The 21,136-nt window shown below is 32.8% G+C and overlaps 1 protein-coding gene across 8 annotated transcripts in view; it reads right to left on the bottom strand.

Moving 5' to 3' along the window:
• LOC139843651 (isochorismate synthase, chloroplastic-like) overlaps positions 1-21,136 on the bottom strand; it is a 58,269-nt gene that overhangs the window by 35,620 nt on the left and 1,513 nt on the right. For 2 of the 8 annotated variants that reach the window (XM_071833767.1, XM_071833766.1), the window contains exons 2-17: positions 20,364-20,718; positions 19,729-19,841; positions 19,453-19,650; positions 17,686-17,984; positions 17,447-17,564; positions 17,246-17,362; positions 16,742-16,888; positions 16,155-16,229; positions 15,988-16,056; positions 15,745-15,863; positions 15,575-15,632; positions 15,362-15,472; positions 14,831-14,915; positions 14,443-14,540; positions 14,242-14,334; positions 14,062-14,141 (exon numbers count right to left, since the gene is read on the bottom strand). In XM_071833767.1, coding sequence (XP_071689868.1) covers positions 14,073-14,141; positions 14,242-14,334; positions 14,443-14,540; positions 14,831-14,915; positions 15,362-15,472; positions 15,575-15,632; positions 15,745-15,863; positions 15,988-16,056; positions 16,155-16,229; positions 16,742-16,888; positions 17,246-17,362; positions 17,447-17,564; positions 17,686-17,984; positions 19,453-19,650; positions 19,729-19,836 — 1,764 coding nt within the window. In that variant the 5' untranslated portion in view covers positions 19,837-19,841; positions 20,364-20,718 and the 3' untranslated portion in view covers positions 14,062-14,072. Of the gene's footprint in view, positions 1-12,505; positions 12,883-14,061; positions 14,154-14,241; positions 14,335-14,442; positions 14,541-14,824; positions 14,916-15,361; positions 15,473-15,574; positions 15,633-15,744; positions 15,864-15,987; positions 16,057-16,154; positions 16,230-16,741; positions 16,889-17,245; positions 17,363-17,446; positions 17,565-17,685; positions 17,985-19,452; positions 19,651-19,728; positions 19,939-20,363; positions 20,719-21,136 lie in introns of those variants that run through there. The other 6 variants (XR_011757666.1, XM_071833764.1, XM_071833768.1 and 3 more) reach the window with 6 other exon arrangements.

Genomic DNA, 21,136 nt, shown 5'->3' with positions numbered 1-21,136 from the left:
TAAAGCTTACAAGAAAAAACTAAATCCCAAATGGAAATAACTTAAAAAGAAACTAAAACTTAAAAAGGCGTCGCAAAATTCTAAAGCACCTAAATCTTAGTCTAAAGAAAAGCACTTAAGGAATTCTACGGCAAAGCCTAAAAATCTAGGAGTAAAAATAACTATAGCAAAAACTAAGTTTAAAATTAAATATGAGCTAAAAATACAAAAGTTATGCTACAACGATTAAAAAGGGACAAAATATAAAAATATATAAAAAGTTGTAAAAAGTACAATTTTTATAAAAATATTATTTTTATATTTTTTTATTTAATAAAACTACTAATTTTACAATTTAATAAAACTAATTAATACTAAATACATAAATTAAATAAAAAGTAAAAGTTAAAATAAAATTAATTATAATAATAATAATAATTAGGGTTTAATAATAATTAATTAATAATTACCGTAATAAATGCAGGATTAGGGTTTCTGTTCGTGTGTCAGGTACCCTCCGCGAGTCGCGGTATTTATTGCATCAAACCCCGCGAGTCGCGGGGTTCCAGAATTCAGCTGACAGGTTTAAATATTCGACGCGTTTTTTATTTATTTTTTTTTATTTTTTTATTTTCTGTTTTCTATTTTTAAATAAATAAAAGATATTAAAATAAAACTTATATTTTTATAAACTAAAATAAAAATAAAGAAACTTATAAAACTTAAATATTTAACAAAATCTTAAAAATACTTATATTTTTGTTTTTCTTTTTATATTTTCGAATATTTAAAACGTATTTTTACAAAAGCGAATTTTAATAAAAGTAAACAAAAAATCTTTTTTTTTTATATTAGCGTTGCGCTTCCGGCGTTTAAGAGTGTTCCCCGGCAGCGGCGCCAAAAATACTTGATGTCGAAGCTAAGTGTATAAGAAATAGTTTATATTTTACTAGGAAAAACTATTAAATACGATACAATTTTACACAAGATATTTATTTATTTAGAGAATGGATATACTTAAACCTTGCTACAACACTTATAGGCAGTGTACCTAATCGTACAGTAGTGTAGTTTTTAGTAAGTCCGGTTCGTTCCACAGGGAATCTTTTTTAAACAAAGCTCAACGCTATATTAGTTTACTTTTATAAAAATACAAACATATATATAAGTAATATTATTATTATAAAGGGGGGTTTTTACCGTTTAATGACCGGTTTGTCGATTTTAAAAATTTAGTCGCAGTTAAAACCTAATGTAAAATATTAAATAAATAAAAGACTTAAATTAAAACTTAAAGTAAATAACGATAATGAAATTGCGAATAATAAAAGTGCGATTAAATAACAATAAATAAAAGTGCGATAATTAGAAGTGCAATTAAATATAAAATAAAGGAAATTAAATATGAAATAAAAGAATTATGCTTATTTAAACTTCTGTAATCATGATGTTCGACGTGTTGATTTTAGTTTTATGCCCATGGGTTAATTGTCCTTTGTCCTGGATTATTTAATCTGTCCGTCTGGTTTTTGTCCATAACAGTCCATCAGTCATAAATATAAAGTGCGAGTGTCCTCGTCAAATTATTATTATACCCGAAGTTAAATATTCCAACTAATTGGGGATTCGAATTGTAACAAGGTTTTAATACTTTGTTTAATGAATACACCAGGTTATCGACTGCGTGTAAACCAAGGTTTTACTACTTTGTTAACAATTACACCAATTACCCTTGAATGTAATTTCACCCCTGTTTTAATTATTCTAGTGGCTATTAATCCATTTCCGTGTCCGGTTAAATGAATGATTATTCGTACATATAAATACCCCGCCCATCGTGTCCGATCGAGTGTATATGGTAATTTATAGGGACGCCCAATTGTAAATCTTTATATTAACATTAACAAACTATCATTTAGTTAAACAAATATAAAGCCCATTAATATCCCATAGTCTAATTTCCACAAGTGTCGTTCTTTTGTCCAAACCCCAATTATGGTACAAAGCCCAATTACCCAATTTTAGTAATTAGCCCAACATCATGATTACTTCGTTTTAAATAAGCATAATAATAACTTAGCTACGAGACATTAATATAAAAAGGTTGAACATAACTTACAATGATTAAAAATAGCGTAGCGTTACACGGACAGAATTTCGACTTACACCCTTACAACATTCGCTAACATACCCTTATTATTAGAATTAAAATTAAAATTAAAATATAAATTATATATATATATATATATATCGTTTACGTATGATAAGAAGAAAAAAAGATTATGAATTGCGATCAGAATTCGGTTGCTTTTATAGGAAAAGTCGAATTTTGGGGCTCCGCGACTCGCGGTGAAAACCTCTTCAAACTCCGCGAGTCGCGGAGGTTACTTTTACAGCTCAGAGGAGTTTGGCTCTTTGTTTACCGACGGTTTATAATATATATATAATATATATATAATTAATATAATTAATTATATATTATATTATATTTATATGCATAATTAACTTATAATTTTTAGTCCGTTGCATCGAGCGTTAAGAGTTGACTCTGGTCCCGGTTCCGGATTTTCGAACGTCCTTGCGTACAATTTTATATTTTGTACTTTGCGTTTTGAATCTTGTACTCTTGTGATTTCGAGACGTTTCTTATCAATAATTGGAACCTCTTTGATTGTCTTTTGTTCTTTTGAGCTTTTTGGTCGTTTGCGTCTTCAATTCGTCGAATCTGTCTTTTGTCTTCACCTTTTATTATTTAAACGAATATCACTTGTAAATAGAACAATTGCAACTAAAAGCTTGTCTTTCTTGATGAATAATGCTATGAAATATATGTTCGTTTTTAGCATTATCAAAGCTTCAAAGCAAAGTACCTAATACAATAAGTACTCAATCAACACACAAACTAGTTGGACTAAACACCAACATTTCACTCATGTGCATTTAATGACTTAAATGCATTAAATGCCCCACTTACACCAAAACCGTCCATTTAAGGTCAAGACCATCATAAACCACTAAAAGCTAGTGATTAAGGTCCAACAACACTAACGAATACACAATTAGGGTATTTCATACCCATCTTTCCCAACTAGGTCAATTTACCCATTTGACCATTTTAAAGTCAACACACCCATTTCGGCTCATCCCTAACCCACATAACACCCATTTACATAACAACTAGGTGTGCTAGTAATTAACTAACCAATTATGACTCATAAGCCCATTTATCATTTCAAAACCCTAGGTTAGTCATCCTTGAGTCCTCATGACCCAATTCTTACCCAAGAACACTCAAAATCACCAAATATGGGTTTTATGTTCATCACTAACCCAAACCCTAATCCTTAAACAAATTAAAATAAGGAAATCAAGATTAGAGCATACCACCACAATCACAACGTAGCTAGTGATTAGATGAACAACTTTAACACTCGAGATTTTGATCGATTCGAGCTCCTTCTTCCCCAAATCTCCAAATCTCTCTCTAGAAATCTCTCTCTCTCTAAGAATGAATGAGAGTGTTTGTGTGGATGTGAATATGATCCAAAATTGACTCTAAGTCTGATAATAAGGCTACAAATCCGTCCCCAAGTGAAAAGATCAAAATGCCCCTCATTTAACTCAAATTTGAAAAAGCAGAAATCTGTCACCAGGCCCCGTGCGCGGCGCGCTCCCATAACTGTGCGCGGCGCTCACGCTTATCTGAACAGATTCCGAGCTTTACTTTTACAGCACGCTTCACACACTTTATGTACACTCTAATATACTCCTGTACAATAAATAATCGGGTCTTACAATCACACATTCATACTACACTTTCAATTTTTATTCAATATCAAACACTCTCTATCTTTCAATTCAAACAAAAATGTCTCAACCAAATAACGATTTCTTCAACCATATGTTAAACAATCCAATCCCGTCACCGAATCAATCATCTTCGAACCAAGCTAGCAATTCGTCTTCATGCCAAACTAGTTTTTCTCAACAACAAAATTTTGTTCCATCACAACAACTACCACTATTTCAACAACAATTACAATTTGTTCAACCACCACCACTACCATTTCAACAACAATTACAATATCAAAACATGAATACATATTAATCACCTCGACAATTCCCTATTAACCAACAACAATTCTTTTCACAATCACAACAACAACAACAACAACAACAACAACTTTCGTACATACAACAACATTTAACACAACTGAAGCTTGAAAGCGTACCTGAAACACACCCGAGATCGAAAAACAAAAAGCTAAAAGAAAGGGAAAAAGTAAATTAGTATAAGGAAGCAAAAATCTGAAACGTCAACTTATGCATTGGACTCCGGAAGAAGAGAAATTTTGGCCGAACGTTGGCTTGATGCCACGGAAAATTCGAAAATTGGAACTTCACAATCAGCCGATTCGTTTTGGAATACGGTTGTATCCAACTATAATCAAGTCGCCGATCGAAAAAGAAACAACGATCAAATAACCGGAAAATGGGGGGAAATGGCTAGAGATATCAAAGTTTTTATCGGTATTTACAACCAATTAAAAAAATTGGCAGAGTGGAACTAATGACTCGGATGTCATTGAAGCGGTGCGTGAAGAATATCGGAAGCGTCAAAGTGTTGCGTTTACGCATTACAAAGCATGGCAAGTACTTAAAAGATGTCCGAAGCTTTGTGTCCCGGATGGCGTAATGACATCCCGTAGGCATCCAATACCATAGTCATCGATCACTTTGGGTGACGATCAACCTTTAAGGGTTGATCCAAACCCCGATCACACTAATTTATTAGGGGAAGACGCAATCCGGCGTCCACCGGGTCGACTAGCCGGAAGAAAGGGCCGAAAGAGTTCGGCTTCGTCCGACGCCGCCTCGTCTTGTTCATCCGAAGAAGTTCGTTCTCAAATGTTGGTCGCCCAACAAGAAATTGCTTTAACTCAAAAACAAAAATGGCAATCGGCTTTAATGAAAGTAATGAATCGCGCCTTTCGAATTTTCAACACAACTGTCAACCTGAACTTGCCAAAGAAAGACCAACAAATTCTTCAAAAGTATCGACAAAAAATGAAGACAATCTTGTTAACCAACGAAGAGAACGAAGACACCAAAGAACAACAAAACGAAGACGAAGACGACGACCCTTTTCCGCTCGAGTAGCTTCGTGTTTTTAATAATAAGTTCGTAATTTTTTTTATTATGTAACATTTTTTATGTATTGTCTTTTATTTTTAATTATGTAATGTTTTTAGATTTTAATAATGTAATGATTTTATTTTATTTAATAAAAATGTTATTGGTATTTATTTATTGTATTTAAATAATAATTTAAATCTGGTTAAAGTTTGAAATGGAGTGTATGATAGTGAGTGTTTAGTGAAAGGAATGCGAAAGAAATGTTAAAGTGTTTGTGTTAATGTGGCACTGATATGGTAGGAAAAATATATGTTAAAGAATTGAACGACTGCAAGTGGTCTAATGGGAAATTTATTCTGTTTGTATCAAGTAGACCAATAATAGGGCCTACTTACTTCTAACTTTAAGTGTGAGAATAAAACAAATTACGTCTCCATTACAATTAGCATGCTTTGTGATACTAACAATTTGGATTTGCTAAAACAAATAGTGTTAGACCACCGAACTATTGGTTGAGTGATAAAAAGCCTCAGTTAGTTTTTGGGTCCACTTCCTTGAAAAAATAGGTGCAGGTCCAAATCCCGGGGGGAATTTTCTCCAAGATTGTGCCTCTGGTATCCTTAACTCTGTACGGACCGAGCATTTAATCTAAAGCATTTCGAATAAGCTTTGCACGATGGATGCGAGGAGTTTCTTCCTAACGGGTGTGGGGGTGGCAAATGAAAGGATTCGAAGTCAAAATTGTTGTTTAAAAAAAATAATGTTGGTTTTCTGGACAATGTTTTTGTCATGCGTGTTATAAACACAGTAACACGAGGTCCCAAATTCAAGCCTATGTTTTTGACGTATCGACTTACTGATGATTTATGTTCATATAATTATACCGTTGTTATTGATTAAATATGGTAGGTTATGTTATAATAATAATAATAATAATAATAATAATAATAATAATAATAATAATAATAATAATATAATAATAATAATAATAATAATAATAATAATAATAATAATAATAATAATAATATAGATATGGATAGTCAATTTTGGTGTATACATATAGTCAATTTTGGTACATAAAGTATGTATTTTTATATTGAGATTTTAGGCTATAAATACTCATGAATGCAAGCATTAAACTTGCACCATTTCTCACATACAAAGTGTTTCTTTCTTGCTCTCTATTATCATCTTTGTTCTTACACTTCATTATTAGTATTCTTAATCAAGAATCAAACCACTAAAGGTAGTTATAAGCCTACTGAATTATAACACGTTATCAGCACGAAGAGCTTAGTGTAATCAAATGATATCTCAAACGATCACGAGTCACTAATCAAGATATGAAATTATTAATAATTTCATACTCGAACATATCAAATTTTGAACTACTAACTTTTATTAAGTTATTATTGCACTTGTATTTTTCTTATTATATGGTTGGCTCTACCACCTGAATGATATATGGTTGGCTCTGCCGCCTGAATGATATATGGTTGGCTCTGCCACCTAAATAATATATGGTCGGTTATACCGCCCGGATAATATATGGTCGACATTGTCGCCTAATTATCATTTTTGTTTACTAATATTTACATTTATGTTATCTAACAATATTTACATTTATGTTACCTAACATTTATTTATGTTTACTAACATTTACATTTATGTTATCTAACATTTATTTATGTATACTAACATTTACATTTATGTTATCTAACATAAATATATGAGTACCATTTTCAATCTAAGAAAAACTGGATTAACTGTACGTATGCTTTTATATATTATGTACTCACGATGCAAAAATACTCTCATTTCTTATACATATTTTAAAGGTCGTACTTTATTACACTACTTTATTATTTATTTACATGCAAAAATCAGGAAATGTTTGTTTTCACATCTTGATTTATTACACGTAGTTGTCAAATAAAACTTTGAAAACAGCAAGAGTCTGCCCTCTTTGAATGATAATTCAAAACTATGTTACTTATTATCACATTGTTCTATTATTTATATTTTCTTTTGAAAGTGACTTATTTATAATACTCTGATTATTAAAATGACTAAACTTTAATACCTTAGTTGAACTTTGTTACAAGTATGAAATTTTTGATTCTGCAACGTGTTTATGGCTAATTAATTACGGAGTAATATTTTATAGGTTACCACTTACCACATGGGTGTCGTCGTTGTCCAAAAACACTAGTCTAAGTAAATGCTTTTTTTTTTAAATTTATCATGTTGATTGTTTTAATTTTTCTAATAATAGAAAATGTCAAATTTACAAAAGTTTAAATTTGCTCTCTTTAGAATCAAGTGGGAACAACTACTTACCATGAGTTATGAATGTTGAATCAATCGGTATTTTAGAAACCCTAAATGAAAATAACAATTGTTCTGAACAAGAGAAAGCAATAGCAACTATTTTTCTTCGCAAACATGTTGACGAGTCCTTAGAATCTGTATATTGTATTATTAAAGATCCAAGTGTATTATGGAAAGCACTCAAAGATAGATATGATATTAATTATTCAGAAACAATCGTGATCTATGAACAAATAAAATTGAAGATGTTAGTAGACGCTCATATAAGAATCCCAGAGATTCTTATTAATGATCTGGTAACATGGATCATCAGTCTAGTATTTCTTGAATACATGAACATCTTGTTTAGCTCTACAAATAAGTCCCAAAAAAAAAAAAAAAAAAAAACGAGAGTGAATTTGTTGAAAAATCTTAATTAAGTAAACCCTGAGCTACCTTCAGACTTAAATGACCTGAATTTTCTAAGATGCCTAGCTTGTTATATATCACTCCTAAGTAAATGATTTTAGACCATAATATATATATGTTTATTAGGTGTTATCTTTTATGTACTTCGGATTGTAACTTGTTTGCAAGTAATATAATTTGATTATCTGGCTGAAATATTACTCATTATTTGTTTATCTTATTTGAAGTTTTAGTATGAATCTTGCTGAAATACATCATCAATTAAATGGTAAAGACCTATGTATTGTAGATAGTGGTAACATACACATTATGATCAAATATAAGAAATATTCCATTGATTTAAATCAAATGAATGAATTATAAATACTATATCAGGTCTTGCAAACTTGATATAAGGAACGAAAAAGGCAAAAATTCATATTACCAAATGGTACAAATTTTCTGATAAACTGCCTTGTTTTATCAAAATCAAAGAGAAATTGATTGAGTTTCTCTGATATATATATCATAATGGATATGATTATCAGTAAATGATAACAGATAATGAGAAATATCTATGTAGCACCGAAAAGCGCATATGATGAAAAGCGCGGCGCATATGATTAAAAGCGCATATGATAAAAAGCGCATATGATGAAAATCGCAGCGCATATGATTAAAAGCGCATATAATGAAAAGCGCATATGATGAAAAGCGCAGCGCATATGATTAAAAGCGCATATAATGAAAAGTGCATATGATGAAAAGCGCAGCGCATATGATTAAAAGTGCATATGATAAAAAGTGCATATGATGAAAAGCTCATATGATGAAAAGCGCAGCGCATATGATTAAAAGCGCATATGATGAAAAGTGCATATGATGAAAAGCGCAGCGCATATGATTAAAAGCGCATATGATGAAAAGTTCCTATGATGAAAACCGCAGCACATATGATTAAAAGCGCATATGGTGAAAATGATATATGATGAAAAGCGCATATGGTGATTAATGAAAAGCACATATGGTGATTAATGAAAAGCATGTATGGTGATTAATGAAAAACACATATAGTGATTAATGAAAAGCACATATGGTGATTAATGAAAAGCACATTGAGAAAGAATCACCAATGTTTCTTGAAAGTATTCAAGGTTATATATATGGACCAATTCATCCATCATGTGGACCATTTTGATATTTCATGGTTCTAATAGACGCATCTAGCGGATGGTCTCATGTTTGTGTGTTATCAAGCCATAATATGGCATTTGCAAAGTTTCTTGCACAAATTATTAAATTGAGAACACATTATTCTGATTACACCATTAAAAGGATGAGACCTGATAATGCTGGTGAGTTAACATCTCAAGCATTAAATGATTATTATATGTCTATAAGGATTGTTGTTGAACATCCAGTTGCTTATGTGCATTCAAAAATTGGTTTAGTTGAATCAATAGATAAACGCTTGCAGCTAATAACTAGACAATTAGTAATGAGTACAAAACTCTCAATATTTATATGGGGACATGTAAATTTACATGATGCGACATTAATTCGCATTAAACCAAGTGCAAGTCATAAATATTCTCCCCTACAACTTGATTTTGGCCGAGAGCCAAATATTTTCCACCATTAGAATATTTGATCGTGCAGTGTATGTTCTAGTTGCACAGCCACAATGCACTAAAATGGGTCCTCAAAGGAGGATGGGGATATATATATATATATTGAATATGAAACATCTTCAATTATAAGATATATTGAACCCATGGCGGGTGATGTTTTTACAGCACGTTTTGCTGATTGTCACTTTAATGAAATATTGTTCCCTAGATTAGGGGGAGAAATGAAAAATAAAGAAAAAGATGTTTCATGGTGTGACATAAATTAATGTATCTTGATCATCGCACAAAAGAATGCGAAAAGAAAGTTCAAAATAATGCATATGCAAGAACTTGCAAATAAATTACCTGATGCATTTACAGATACAAAAAGAAATGACTAAATCATATATACCAGCAGTAAATGCTTCAGCTAGAATTGAAATTACATAAAAGTAGGAGACCAATTGGTTCAGCAATAATGCCACTCATGAGTCTTTGCCACGCCAGAAACGTGGGAGACCAATTGGTTCCAATGATAAAAATCCTCGAAAAATAAAATAAAATCAGCTGATAATGAGGTAAAAGAAAGTGTTCAAGAAGAACCACAAATCAATACTCCTTCTGCAGAGGAGATTGATGATGTCAATACGGAATTTTCAATCAATTATGCACATTTAAAAATATTATGGAACCGAAATGAAATGAAAATTCTTGATGAGATATTTTCATATAATGTTGCATATGACATCATAAATGATGATGAAGATCCAGAACCAAAATCTGTCATGGAATGTCAAAATAGACATGATTGAGATCATTGAAAAGGAGCAATACGAGCTGAATTTGAATCGCTCAATAACAGAAAAGTTTTCGGATCTATCATTCTCACACCTAAAGATGTGAAACATGTGGGATATAGATGGGTTTTTGTGCGAAAAAGAAATGAGAAAAATGAAGTTACAAGGCATAAAGCTAGACTTGTAGCTCAAGGTTTTTCTCAAAGATCAGAAATTGATTATGAGGAAACTTATTCTCCTGTTATGGATGCAATTACTTTTATATACTTAATCAGCCTGGCAGTTTCTAAAAATTTAGAAATGCATCTCATGGATGCTGTGACTGCTTATCTATATGGATCACTTGATAGCGATATATATGAAGATACTTGAAGGGTTTAAGGTATCAGAAGCATCTAATGCAAAACACAAGGAAATATTTTCCATTAAATCACAAAGAATTTTATATGGGTTAAAACAATCGGGTCGCATGTGGTATAAACGATTAAGTGATTACTTGATAAGCAAAGGGTATACAAATAATCTTATTTGCCCATGTGTATTCATTAAGAAAATAACATCCGGATATGGATCATAGCCGTTTATGTTGATGATCTTAACATCATAGGTACAAATAAAGAGATCCATGAAGCCATTCAACTTCTAAAGAAAGAATTTGAAATGAAAGATCTCGGAAAAACCAAGTATTGTCTTGGTTTGCAGATTGAGCATATGCCTAATGGTTTACTTGTACATCAAACAACATATACTAAAAAGATTTTGAAACGTTTCAATATGGACAAGGCAAAACCATTAAGTACTCCTATGGTTGTTAGATCACTCAATGTTGAAGCTAATCCATTTCGTCTATGTGAAGATCATGAAGATATTTTTGGACCAGAAGTACCATATCTTAATGCAATTGGAGCTCTTATGTATCTTACAAATTGTACAAGACCTGACATTTCTTTTGCAGTTAATTTGTTGGCAAGGTTCAGCTCTGCTCCTACCAAAAGACACTGGAATGGGATCAAACACATATTTCGATACCTTCGAGGAACTACTGATTTAGGATTATTTTATTCTAACGAATCAAAACAAGATTTGGTTGGTTATGCAGATGCAGGTTATTTATCTGATCCACATAAAGCTAAATCTCAAACCGGATATGTATTTCTAAATGGAGGTACTGCAATATCATGGCGTTCTCAAAAACAAACACTTGTTGCTACATTATCAAATCATGCCGAAGTGATTGCATTACATGAAGCTACTCGGAAATGTTTTTGGTTGAGATCAATGACACAACTCATTACTGATTCTTGTGGACTAGAACGCGATAAAAATCCAACAACTATCTATGAAGATAATGCAGCTTGCATAGCACAGATGAAAAAAGGGTATATCAAAAGTGACCGAACAAAACATACCTCCTAGATTCTTCTCATACACTCAAGATCTCATTAAGGACAACCAGATTGAAATGAGATCTGTTCAATCCAGCAAAGACTCTGCTGATCTTTTCACCAAAGCACTTCCAACTGCTATTTTCAGAAACGCGTTCATAACATTGGCATGAGACATGTTCAAAAGATGTAACAGCTGAAGCGATGTCTACTTGATGGGGAGTCAACTCCATGCTACACTCTTTTTCCCTTAGCTAAAGTTTTTTCCCACTGGATTTTCTTTAGCAAGGTTTTTAACGAGGCAGTAATTTATAGTTGATCTTCAACAAAACAAAATTGCTATCCAAGGGGGAGTGTAATAATAATAATAATATAGATATGGATAGTCAATTTTGGTGTATACATATAGTCAATTTTGGTACATAAAGTATGTATTTTTATATTGAGATTTTAGGCTATAAATACTCATGAATGCAAGCATTAAACTTGCACCATTTCTCACATACAAAGTGTTTCTTTCTTTCTCTCCATTATCATCTTTGTTCTTACACTTCATTATTAGTATTCTTAATCAAGACGCGAACCACTAAAGTAGTTATAAGCCTACTGAATTATAACAAGTTAAGGATTTTTTAGTTATAAGAACTTATGTTCCTAAAGCGATTCATAAAAACTTTGGGTCAACCCAACCCACCTCACCCCACCCCATTTCGACCATACCAAAACATTACCCATGTTGACCCAAACCCATTTAGATATGCCACCTGATCTGTCTTTATGCCACCTGTAGTAGGCTTGATGTTACCCTGATTACATGCCTAAGAGTTCAGATTTAGTTGCAAAAGTAAGACAATGATAAGAGTAGACTATAGATGAAAGGGTTAGAGTACACACATTCTTTAACCTCCAAAATATTGATAAATTTACAAGTGTCATTGTAAAATTTGAAGCAGGTTTTCAAACCTGAATAATAGTGAATAGAGCTTAAACCATTTACTAATAAAAATTGAATAAACTAATCTATTTACCTATAAATAATTCGATGAGCATTCAAACTTGGTGTATATATTCATCCAGTATGCTTCATCAATATCGATATCAATATAATGTTTGTAGTAGGGATGTAATTCGAATTTTGACAAACTTTTTTTTTTCCTTTTTTTTTTTTTTTTTTTTGCCTCTGCATCTGCATCTTCAACCAAAGAATTAAAACAGGCATTAGGAGATGACTAATTGGTCCAGTTAACTTATCTGGTCCTGCAAGTTATACCAAACACCAACTTTGATTAATATATCTGTTAAGATATGCAAACTGACATATACAATATGCAGGATCACTTTGTTGGTGATGCAGAATTCCATAGAAATATTAATGGGTTTTCTAAAATTGGGCTCCAAGATTGTTTGGACAAATATTTGAATCACAATTGTTTATTTGAAAGAAGTGGGCAAGGTTAGCAAATGGGCTGAAGTTAATAATACGGGTTGAAGTTAATAAAATAAAAAAGATAGGTGGAAGTCGGTTGGAAACAACCGTGAATAAGGAGTCAAAGTTCTTGGAATTATTTATAGATAAGATTTGTAGTTTATTTTTAGCTATTATTTGTGTTTATCCCGTATTATATTGCTCCCTTATTTATTTTGCATTATTATATCTCCTCATATATATAGAGGACGAGAGATGGTATTTTGTAAGTTTTGATTTATTTGAATTAATAAAGTTAACAAAGAGCCGTGAGCTTTTGTTTCGTGAATAAAGAAGTCGAAGTTGATTTCTTGTTCTTATTATCCATTCGTTATTTTCTGTTTGGCCACGATTGTTTCTTCATTAGTTGTCCAATTAAATATACCTAGAGGTAACAAAAGCGCTCATGGGCCTAACCGTATTTGGAACCATCAACCTAGAGGCTGTGAGTTTAAGCCTTATGAGAGGCAATTGGACTATACAAGTGTGGATGTATATAAGATATTATGTTTGTTGATCTATAAAAGAAAAAACCTTGTTAAATTAAGAATGGGTTGATCCTGGTTATATTTATCTCTAACGGGTCAACCAGGTAACTAAAGTCAAAATTGAAATCCTTCAAAAGTGTATCTTTAGTGCATAAAAACTCCTATATCATATTTGACATACTTATTACTATATAATATACAATATACGTTTTGGAAAATGGAAACTGATATATGATATAAACGATTGTTTAGTCGCGGTATTAACCCGAGCCCATTTTGACCCATTACCCAAACCATCCATGTTGCAGCTACGGATTTACCTCTTTAAAACCTAATAATTTGAGAAATGAAATTCGGTGGTTGTTTACTTTGTTAAATTTATCTGTGTGTATCTTTGCCAAGACCTTAAACCATATATATAAAACAATAATTTTGAGATATTTATAAGAAAAATACCAGAAGGTTATAGCATGAATCACAAACCTTTACTATTTTTACTTCTCAGATAACATCGCCTTCTTTGTGTTGGAAGAGATCATCTCCAGTTTCATCAGCTTGGTGAACTAAAAGATATACTAATTTGAATCAAATTAGTGTTATACGAATTATTTGGGAAGCAAAAAATTTAAATAAACGTGCATATATAGAAACGAACACTCGAACCTGAGAAGTCTTAAGCTCCAGTTCATCCCACTCTTGTGAAGAACTACTTCCTTCGACTATCCCAGTTCCAGCATATATTAATGCTCCAACACCCTATTCATATATGTAAATTTTACCATGAAACAACAATATATGAAAAACAAAAACAAAACAAAAAAAGGTTATATAAAAAAAGGAGAGGTAATGAAGAAGAAATGTTACCTTTTGAAGCAAGGCTGACCTGATTCCAACAGCAAACTCACTCTCTCCTCCTCCAAACCAACCAACTGGACCCGCATACATTCCTCTATCAAACATTTCTGTACGTGCACCATTAATAAAAAATTTCATCGTACGATAACAACAGCACAACAGAAATGGTGATTACTACTGAAAAATAAAGTAATTTTGCAAGGGAAGTTTTCTAATAGATGAAATACTGCATTTAAAATGGAAATCTTAGCATTTATTTGAGTTATATGAAGTATTACGGAGTATTATATGGGCCATATATATCTCCTCAATCTAAAGTTTTCTTTTTCATTTTTATTAAAACGTGACAAGCATGAAGCGTCTTGATAGAAGAGAAGATCAAGGAATATACATGTACCAGTTTCTGCTATCAGAACTCGTGCCTCTTCGGTAGGGAACCCGCAGACAGCTGGAGTTGGATGAAGTGAAGAAAGAATATCAAACTGCATAAAAGTTAAACTCATGTCATTTATTTTTCCAATAAATAAATTTATCTTCATATTTCTATATGTTTGCATCATGACTACTTGTTTACTATGTATTGTATGTTTTTGGAGTATGATTTACTATTAAAAAAAAAGAGAGAGAGAATTGCGCGGTTGGTCCCTGTGGTTTACATGAAATGGGGTGTTTGGTCCCTGAACTTCATTTTCGGGGTTGTTGGTCCCTGTGGTTTTCAAAACACGTGTGGTTGGTCCCTGACAGGGACCAACCACACCTGTTTTGAACTTTCATTTTCGGGGTTGTTGGTCCCTGTCAGGGACCAACCACGCGTGTTTTGAAAACCACAGGGACCAACAACCCCGAAAATGAAGTTCAGGGACCAAATGCCCCATTTCATGTAAACCACAGGGACCAACCGCGCAATTTTCTCAAAGAAAAAACATACCTCATCATCTTCACTTCTTAATCTGCCTCTTAATCGAGCATACAGATGTTGTACTCTTGTAAGTTTTCGAATTGTTTTCTCTGGTTCTACTAATATTGTTGAACATACACCCTACACGTAAAAGTCATTTATTTCGAAAATATTAGTGACAGTTTTTTTATTTTATTTTTGGTGCATATTGAGACTGCACACCAAGTAGTGTTCCACATTTACCTCTAGTTTCCTTCTTATGCACTCCCTGACTATAGAGAACTCCTTGTCATCTTTAGAGCTATAAAAAGTTGAGGAATGTAAACATAAGGATCAAAAAGCAAAAAAAAAAAAAAAATTATTAACTAGCTTTAGTTGTAATAAAACAAAGTTGAATTAGATTAAATAATAACCTGGAAAGTAAATCTAGAGCTATCTGCAGATCCAGGGCTTTTGAGTCACCTCTAGCTCTGGTTCCAGCCATCGCCTCACTATAAATGTCGAAATTTTTCCGATGAAATAATTGCTCTGGCTATTCATCAAGGTTCAAGTAAGTGATTAACGGAACACATAAACATTATTTTGATAAAAGCTTATCGAGTTTCTTTAATGTGATCATAGTTATAAAAACTTTTACAGTATATAGCTACACTTACAGTGTTTCCGATAAAAGATGGTGCATCAGGAGGTTGAAGACAGAATTGGTAAGCATTTTCACCCTCAACCTACAATTAAGAAAACAACTATAATTAACAACGGCAATAAATAATATCTGTAGAGATATGATCTCAAAATAAAGAAAACGAAACGAAAAATAGAGCACCTGTAAAGTAGCCAGCCATGCTAAAGGATCAACATCGGGTGAGGTTCTAATAATACTGCTACGTGCAAGCACAACCTGACGAAACAAAAGTGAGTCAGCAGAGCAGTACAAAATGCTACAACAAATTATAAGTTTTCACCCTTGGATTATATAACTAACTTTTTAATATGTTTGCAATGTAGCAGTCGAGCTGAAGAGGATTCACTAAGTTCAAGAGGAGGGGAAATTTCTATATTTGTGTGTGTAAATCATGCAAGTGAAAGTGTTGTTGTAGTGTTTTTCAAGGGGTACAGTGGAACTAAAGGTGGCAAAATGGGCAGAGTGGGTAATAGTTCAGAATAGGAAATTTTGTAGGGGTTCAAATGGGTCAGATTCACGTACCCGAAATATTTTTGTGCACAAACTATAATAATTTAAAAATAACTTGAGTGTTAACACTATTTTAAAAACCATGCATTAATAATTAAATTTGGATGACTTGCGATCCATTTGACCCATTTCCTTTAGGATGAAATTTTTATATAAGCAACGCATCGACTGAAGGGGATAAAAAATAACAGCTAAACGTTTAGTACCTGTTATCATACCTTAGTAAGGGGTGAGTTGTTTTTGTTTATCATTTTCAATGCTCTATTAACACCAAAATCCCACATTTTCTTATTTGGAACATTATTACTACTGAGAATAGATGTATTAGGAACCTCTTTTCGTAACTTTACAATATTAGAGGAAACCTGCATCAAAACACAGCATGTTTTAAAAACACGGCATGTTTTAATTAAACAAATAAATATAATACACTCAAACTCTTGAGCCTGCTGACAATTCATAAACCTAAAAAGGTAAAGGGTAGAAGGTTTTCTCTGTTCGGGCTACCCAAGAGGGCGAGTAATCTGACTTCTTACTCTAATGTACGCAGCCCATTATCAATTGTGCACATCCTTTTTGGATGGTCGGCTTAGAGTGAAAGGATTACTCATGGCTATTCGAACCCTTCCCTGGCCACCAGCAGATTACTCTCTGGCTGTTTCCAACCCTACTCTGACAAATTCATAAACCTCAAAAGATAAAAATTTACAGTAACTGAAAACCTGTCGTAGTGTCGACTGAAGGGCTTGAACCGCCTTTGTAAATGTACATGAAAGTGATTCATCCCAGGCAATAGTAGTTACCAGCATCGAACTTTCTTCAAACTCGTTAAACTCAACCTGTAATTAATTTCATATCTGCCCAAATTGAGTCACCTATACATACTAGACTATAATAATTAAACAAATAATTGTGCCCTTTACCTGTGGAATCATGAAGTAAAATGACCCAAAATCTTCCCATTCGGATGATACATTAGCCAATGCATCAAAACGAATAGCCCCATAAGCGCGAATCAGTGGACACTTCTTAGACAGAAACCTTCAATTTAAAAAAAAAACTTTAAAATAACTACCAAAACAGACCACCAATTTAATTTAAGTACATTAGATAACAGCACAGAATTGACTAAAATAAACTAAACAATATGAATAATTGATACCTTTTGATAGAACGCCAATCATGGAGCGAAAAGGGAGTTAAGTGGCGAAAGAAAACAGCAGAACCCAACCCAGCAACGCTAACAAGAGATGAATCGTGGTTAATTGTGTCATAACCAAATAATAAATCATTTTCAGTGAGCGAACTTGATGGAGATGGCGGATAGCTGAAGCAGTTTCCATTAATTCTTTTTTGTGATTTTCTTCTTCTTCTCCCGGAGAAAAAACAACGAGGAAGATGCTGAGAATGTTGTTGACCACGTAACCAGTCTATTGCTTCTATTTGCTCTTCGATTGGAACCTTTACTTCAAAAAGTTTTCAACCATCATGCATCATCTTAATAAAGTTTTCTTATTGTATCTGTTATACTTCATTTTAAAAAGTATAAGAGATAATGCACAAATCATTTGATCGAGGTATGCACGCCTTAGATTAACGAGTTTGAGTTGGAAAGGGTAACATGTTTGATCTTAAAAACAACGAAAATGATAACGAGAGCCCTCATCTGTCAGTAACTGTTAGACATCCATTAATAGTTGTACAAACAGGGGCGATCCTACTTGAGAGTCCGTGGAGTTCGGCAACCCCACTAGTTTGGTAATTTCTTTTACAATGTAATCTTTAAATTGTATAGGTTAAAACTTAATTAACTATATGAGCTCATATAAATTCACGATTTGTAGTTTTGAAGAAAAAAAATAAAATAAAAAATTAGGACCCCTTTGAATTTTGAACCTAGATTCGTGGTTCAGGGTTTTGCTTCTTGGGACTCATCCTCAAAACGCATCCACGAGAGGATGTATCCACACCCTTATAAAAATAAAGGGTGTTTCATTCTCCTCCCCACTGACGTGGAACGAGTTCTCACAATTTCATGTTGTGGTTGGTAAAACTAACTGTAGGTTATAGTTGAATCTTAAAGTTTGTGAAGTGCTTAATAAATGACCTTAAAAAAATTTGTAAAATAACAAAAGGACAAAAGATAAATGATACTGAATAAATAAAGATATAAGGGGTAATAATGTAATTTCATTTTCTAATTTTAGCTCTTTAAGCCTTGTATCTTGAATTACCAAACCCTTTAAGACATCTAATTCAAATCATCTCGTCCATAAATACAAGATGTTTTTACCGCCGTCCCTCAGAAATAATTAAAGAAATTTATCAAACCTAAGTAATACTCCACTTTTTGTTAGGGTGCAAACCTATCCCACATAGGATGGAGACAAAAATAAATGTATGTATATAAGTCTAAGAGGAAGTCCCTCTAATACCGATTGGTTTTAGAAAATGATGGACTCTTGGGCTTATATTACAGGACATTGTATTTGGGCTATGCGATCTTACAAATGGCATCAGAGCTAGGCTATAGGACGATGGTGGCGCACCCCTGAACGCACGGTGCCCGATGGTGAAAGAAAAGTGAAAGAAAGAGATCGGCGGTATAAGAGGCGTGTCCTGGTAGTGAAAGAAAAATATGTCTAATACCAATTGGTTTTAGAAAAGTATGGACTGTTGGGCTACGCGATCTTACACTTTTGTCCTTCATAAATTAAGATTCTGACACCAAAAGTGATAATATAAGTTTAACCCATATCCACCAATCATTTTCTCATCACATAACCAGAATTGCAAGTGACAGCATCTCAAATCACAGCCAACCACATGGCAAACTCCCATTGGCGCCATTTCTAACAGATAAGCCCCATACGCATATCACAAAAGAAAAGACACATCTAAAATATAGCTAGCCAGTTAGTTAACTAACCTCGAGCCGTATAATCCCTGACCCGAATTCAGGGGGGTCAAGCCCCAACTCATTAACTGCAGAACTCAAACACTCCATCGCCATTGCAGGCGTCGAGACAGCTGGAAAAGTACGAGTTTCGGTCAACCCGACAGGAGTTCTAGGCTCTCGAGATTGGCAACCATTCATGGATAGTGAACAAAAGTTATTATATCTCTGCTACATAAGTATACACAAATTTAGCATATAATATATCAGTCTATAATTTGATTCCAAATTAGAAAAATAGAACCTTACTTGGTTGTTTGTGTAGAGAGTGTGTCTTGTTGCACCCAAAATGTTGTATTTTGTTGAATCTGCTTCAATGAAATGAGATATACAATGGCCTATAGGTGTGGCTGCCATCTAGCCTTTTTGAGAGAATAAAAAAGGAAGAAAAAAAAATAGAGGTTATGCGTTAGAATTTGGTTTGTTTCTTCTCTTATATAGATGATAGTGAATTGATGATACAAGTAATTTTAATAGGCCAATTGGAAATAATTCAGAAGATATGGTTTTTATAACATGAAGTACTATACATCCGGACTCTTTTTAACTTTGAACTTAAACTTCATATTGACTTTTAGGACACTAATTCATTACTGTAGTATATAGCGACACGTCAAAATAAAGATATCGGTTTTATGTTAAATTATGTGTGTAAAACTGACCATCTGGTGCAGCTGATATGTTAAATTATCTTCCACCAATATGAATATTTCTATTAATATAGCCCGTAATAGATTAGATGTGAAGTTGCCTAAAAAAATTTAAGAAATAAGAAGCATAACTAAATAAAAGTAAAATGAAAGAGTTGAATAAGTTTTAGCAGTCTTTTTTTTTTATGCAAATAGTACAGTAGATAATATAACTGAAACAAGAAGAGTACATACATATAGACTTGTCAAAATTGTGATCCGCAAGCAGCCACTTGCTAAAAGGTATTTAACCATTTTAATGATGTCTTGTTTTTATATACGAATCAGACCAGAAAAACATCATTTCATTCACAAAACTGGTAAGTTACACAAAATGAAATCCATGTCAAATCTGATATCGTGTTCAGTGCGCTTATAAAATTGATACAGGAGCTTGAAGACTTGACACCTATCTATTCTTCAACCACATTTAACCCAACAATCAGTCCCCTTTCTGCACGTATCCGTTCTTGGAATTCATTTTGAGTTTTCGGTTCAACAGAATTGCTGGTGGCTTTCGGGACTCTTTTTCTGGCAAAGAGATATATTTCTGTAACAACCAGAACTATTGGTTAGCCCACTGCTGCTACAAAATAAACAATACTGACTATAACGCTTAAACTACAATGTCTAGTCCAACACGTTGTTTCAGATTCAAATAACAAGGAAAAAACTTGATCTATCCGATACCAAGAATATGTTAAAACAACTTGTTCACTTACGAGTTTTTTTTCTTCCAAAAAGTGAAATGTTGGAATTTCATAAAAGCAGCAATTTTATTTAATTACTGATGAGTTGATTAATATTAGCACATTAATGATAAATAGAGGTTAATCGTTATATATGAGACAAAGTAGTTCAGGCTCAACTTTACCCGAAAAGTTTCACTCCATCCCAAATATTACCCATATTGACTCCAACAGGCAACAGTGCAATCATATAACAACTTGACAACGTAATAATTCGAT

Source organism: Rutidosis leptorrhynchoides, chromosome 4 (assembly GCF_046630445.1).
Source record: "Rutidosis leptorrhynchoides isolate AG116_Rl617_1_P2 chromosome 4, CSIRO_AGI_Rlap_v1, whole genome shotgun sequence".
NCBI lineage: Eukaryota > Viridiplantae > Streptophyta > Magnoliopsida > Asterales > Asteraceae > Rutidosis > Rutidosis leptorrhynchoides.
This window is presented reverse-complemented; position numbering and strand designations above follow the sequence as displayed.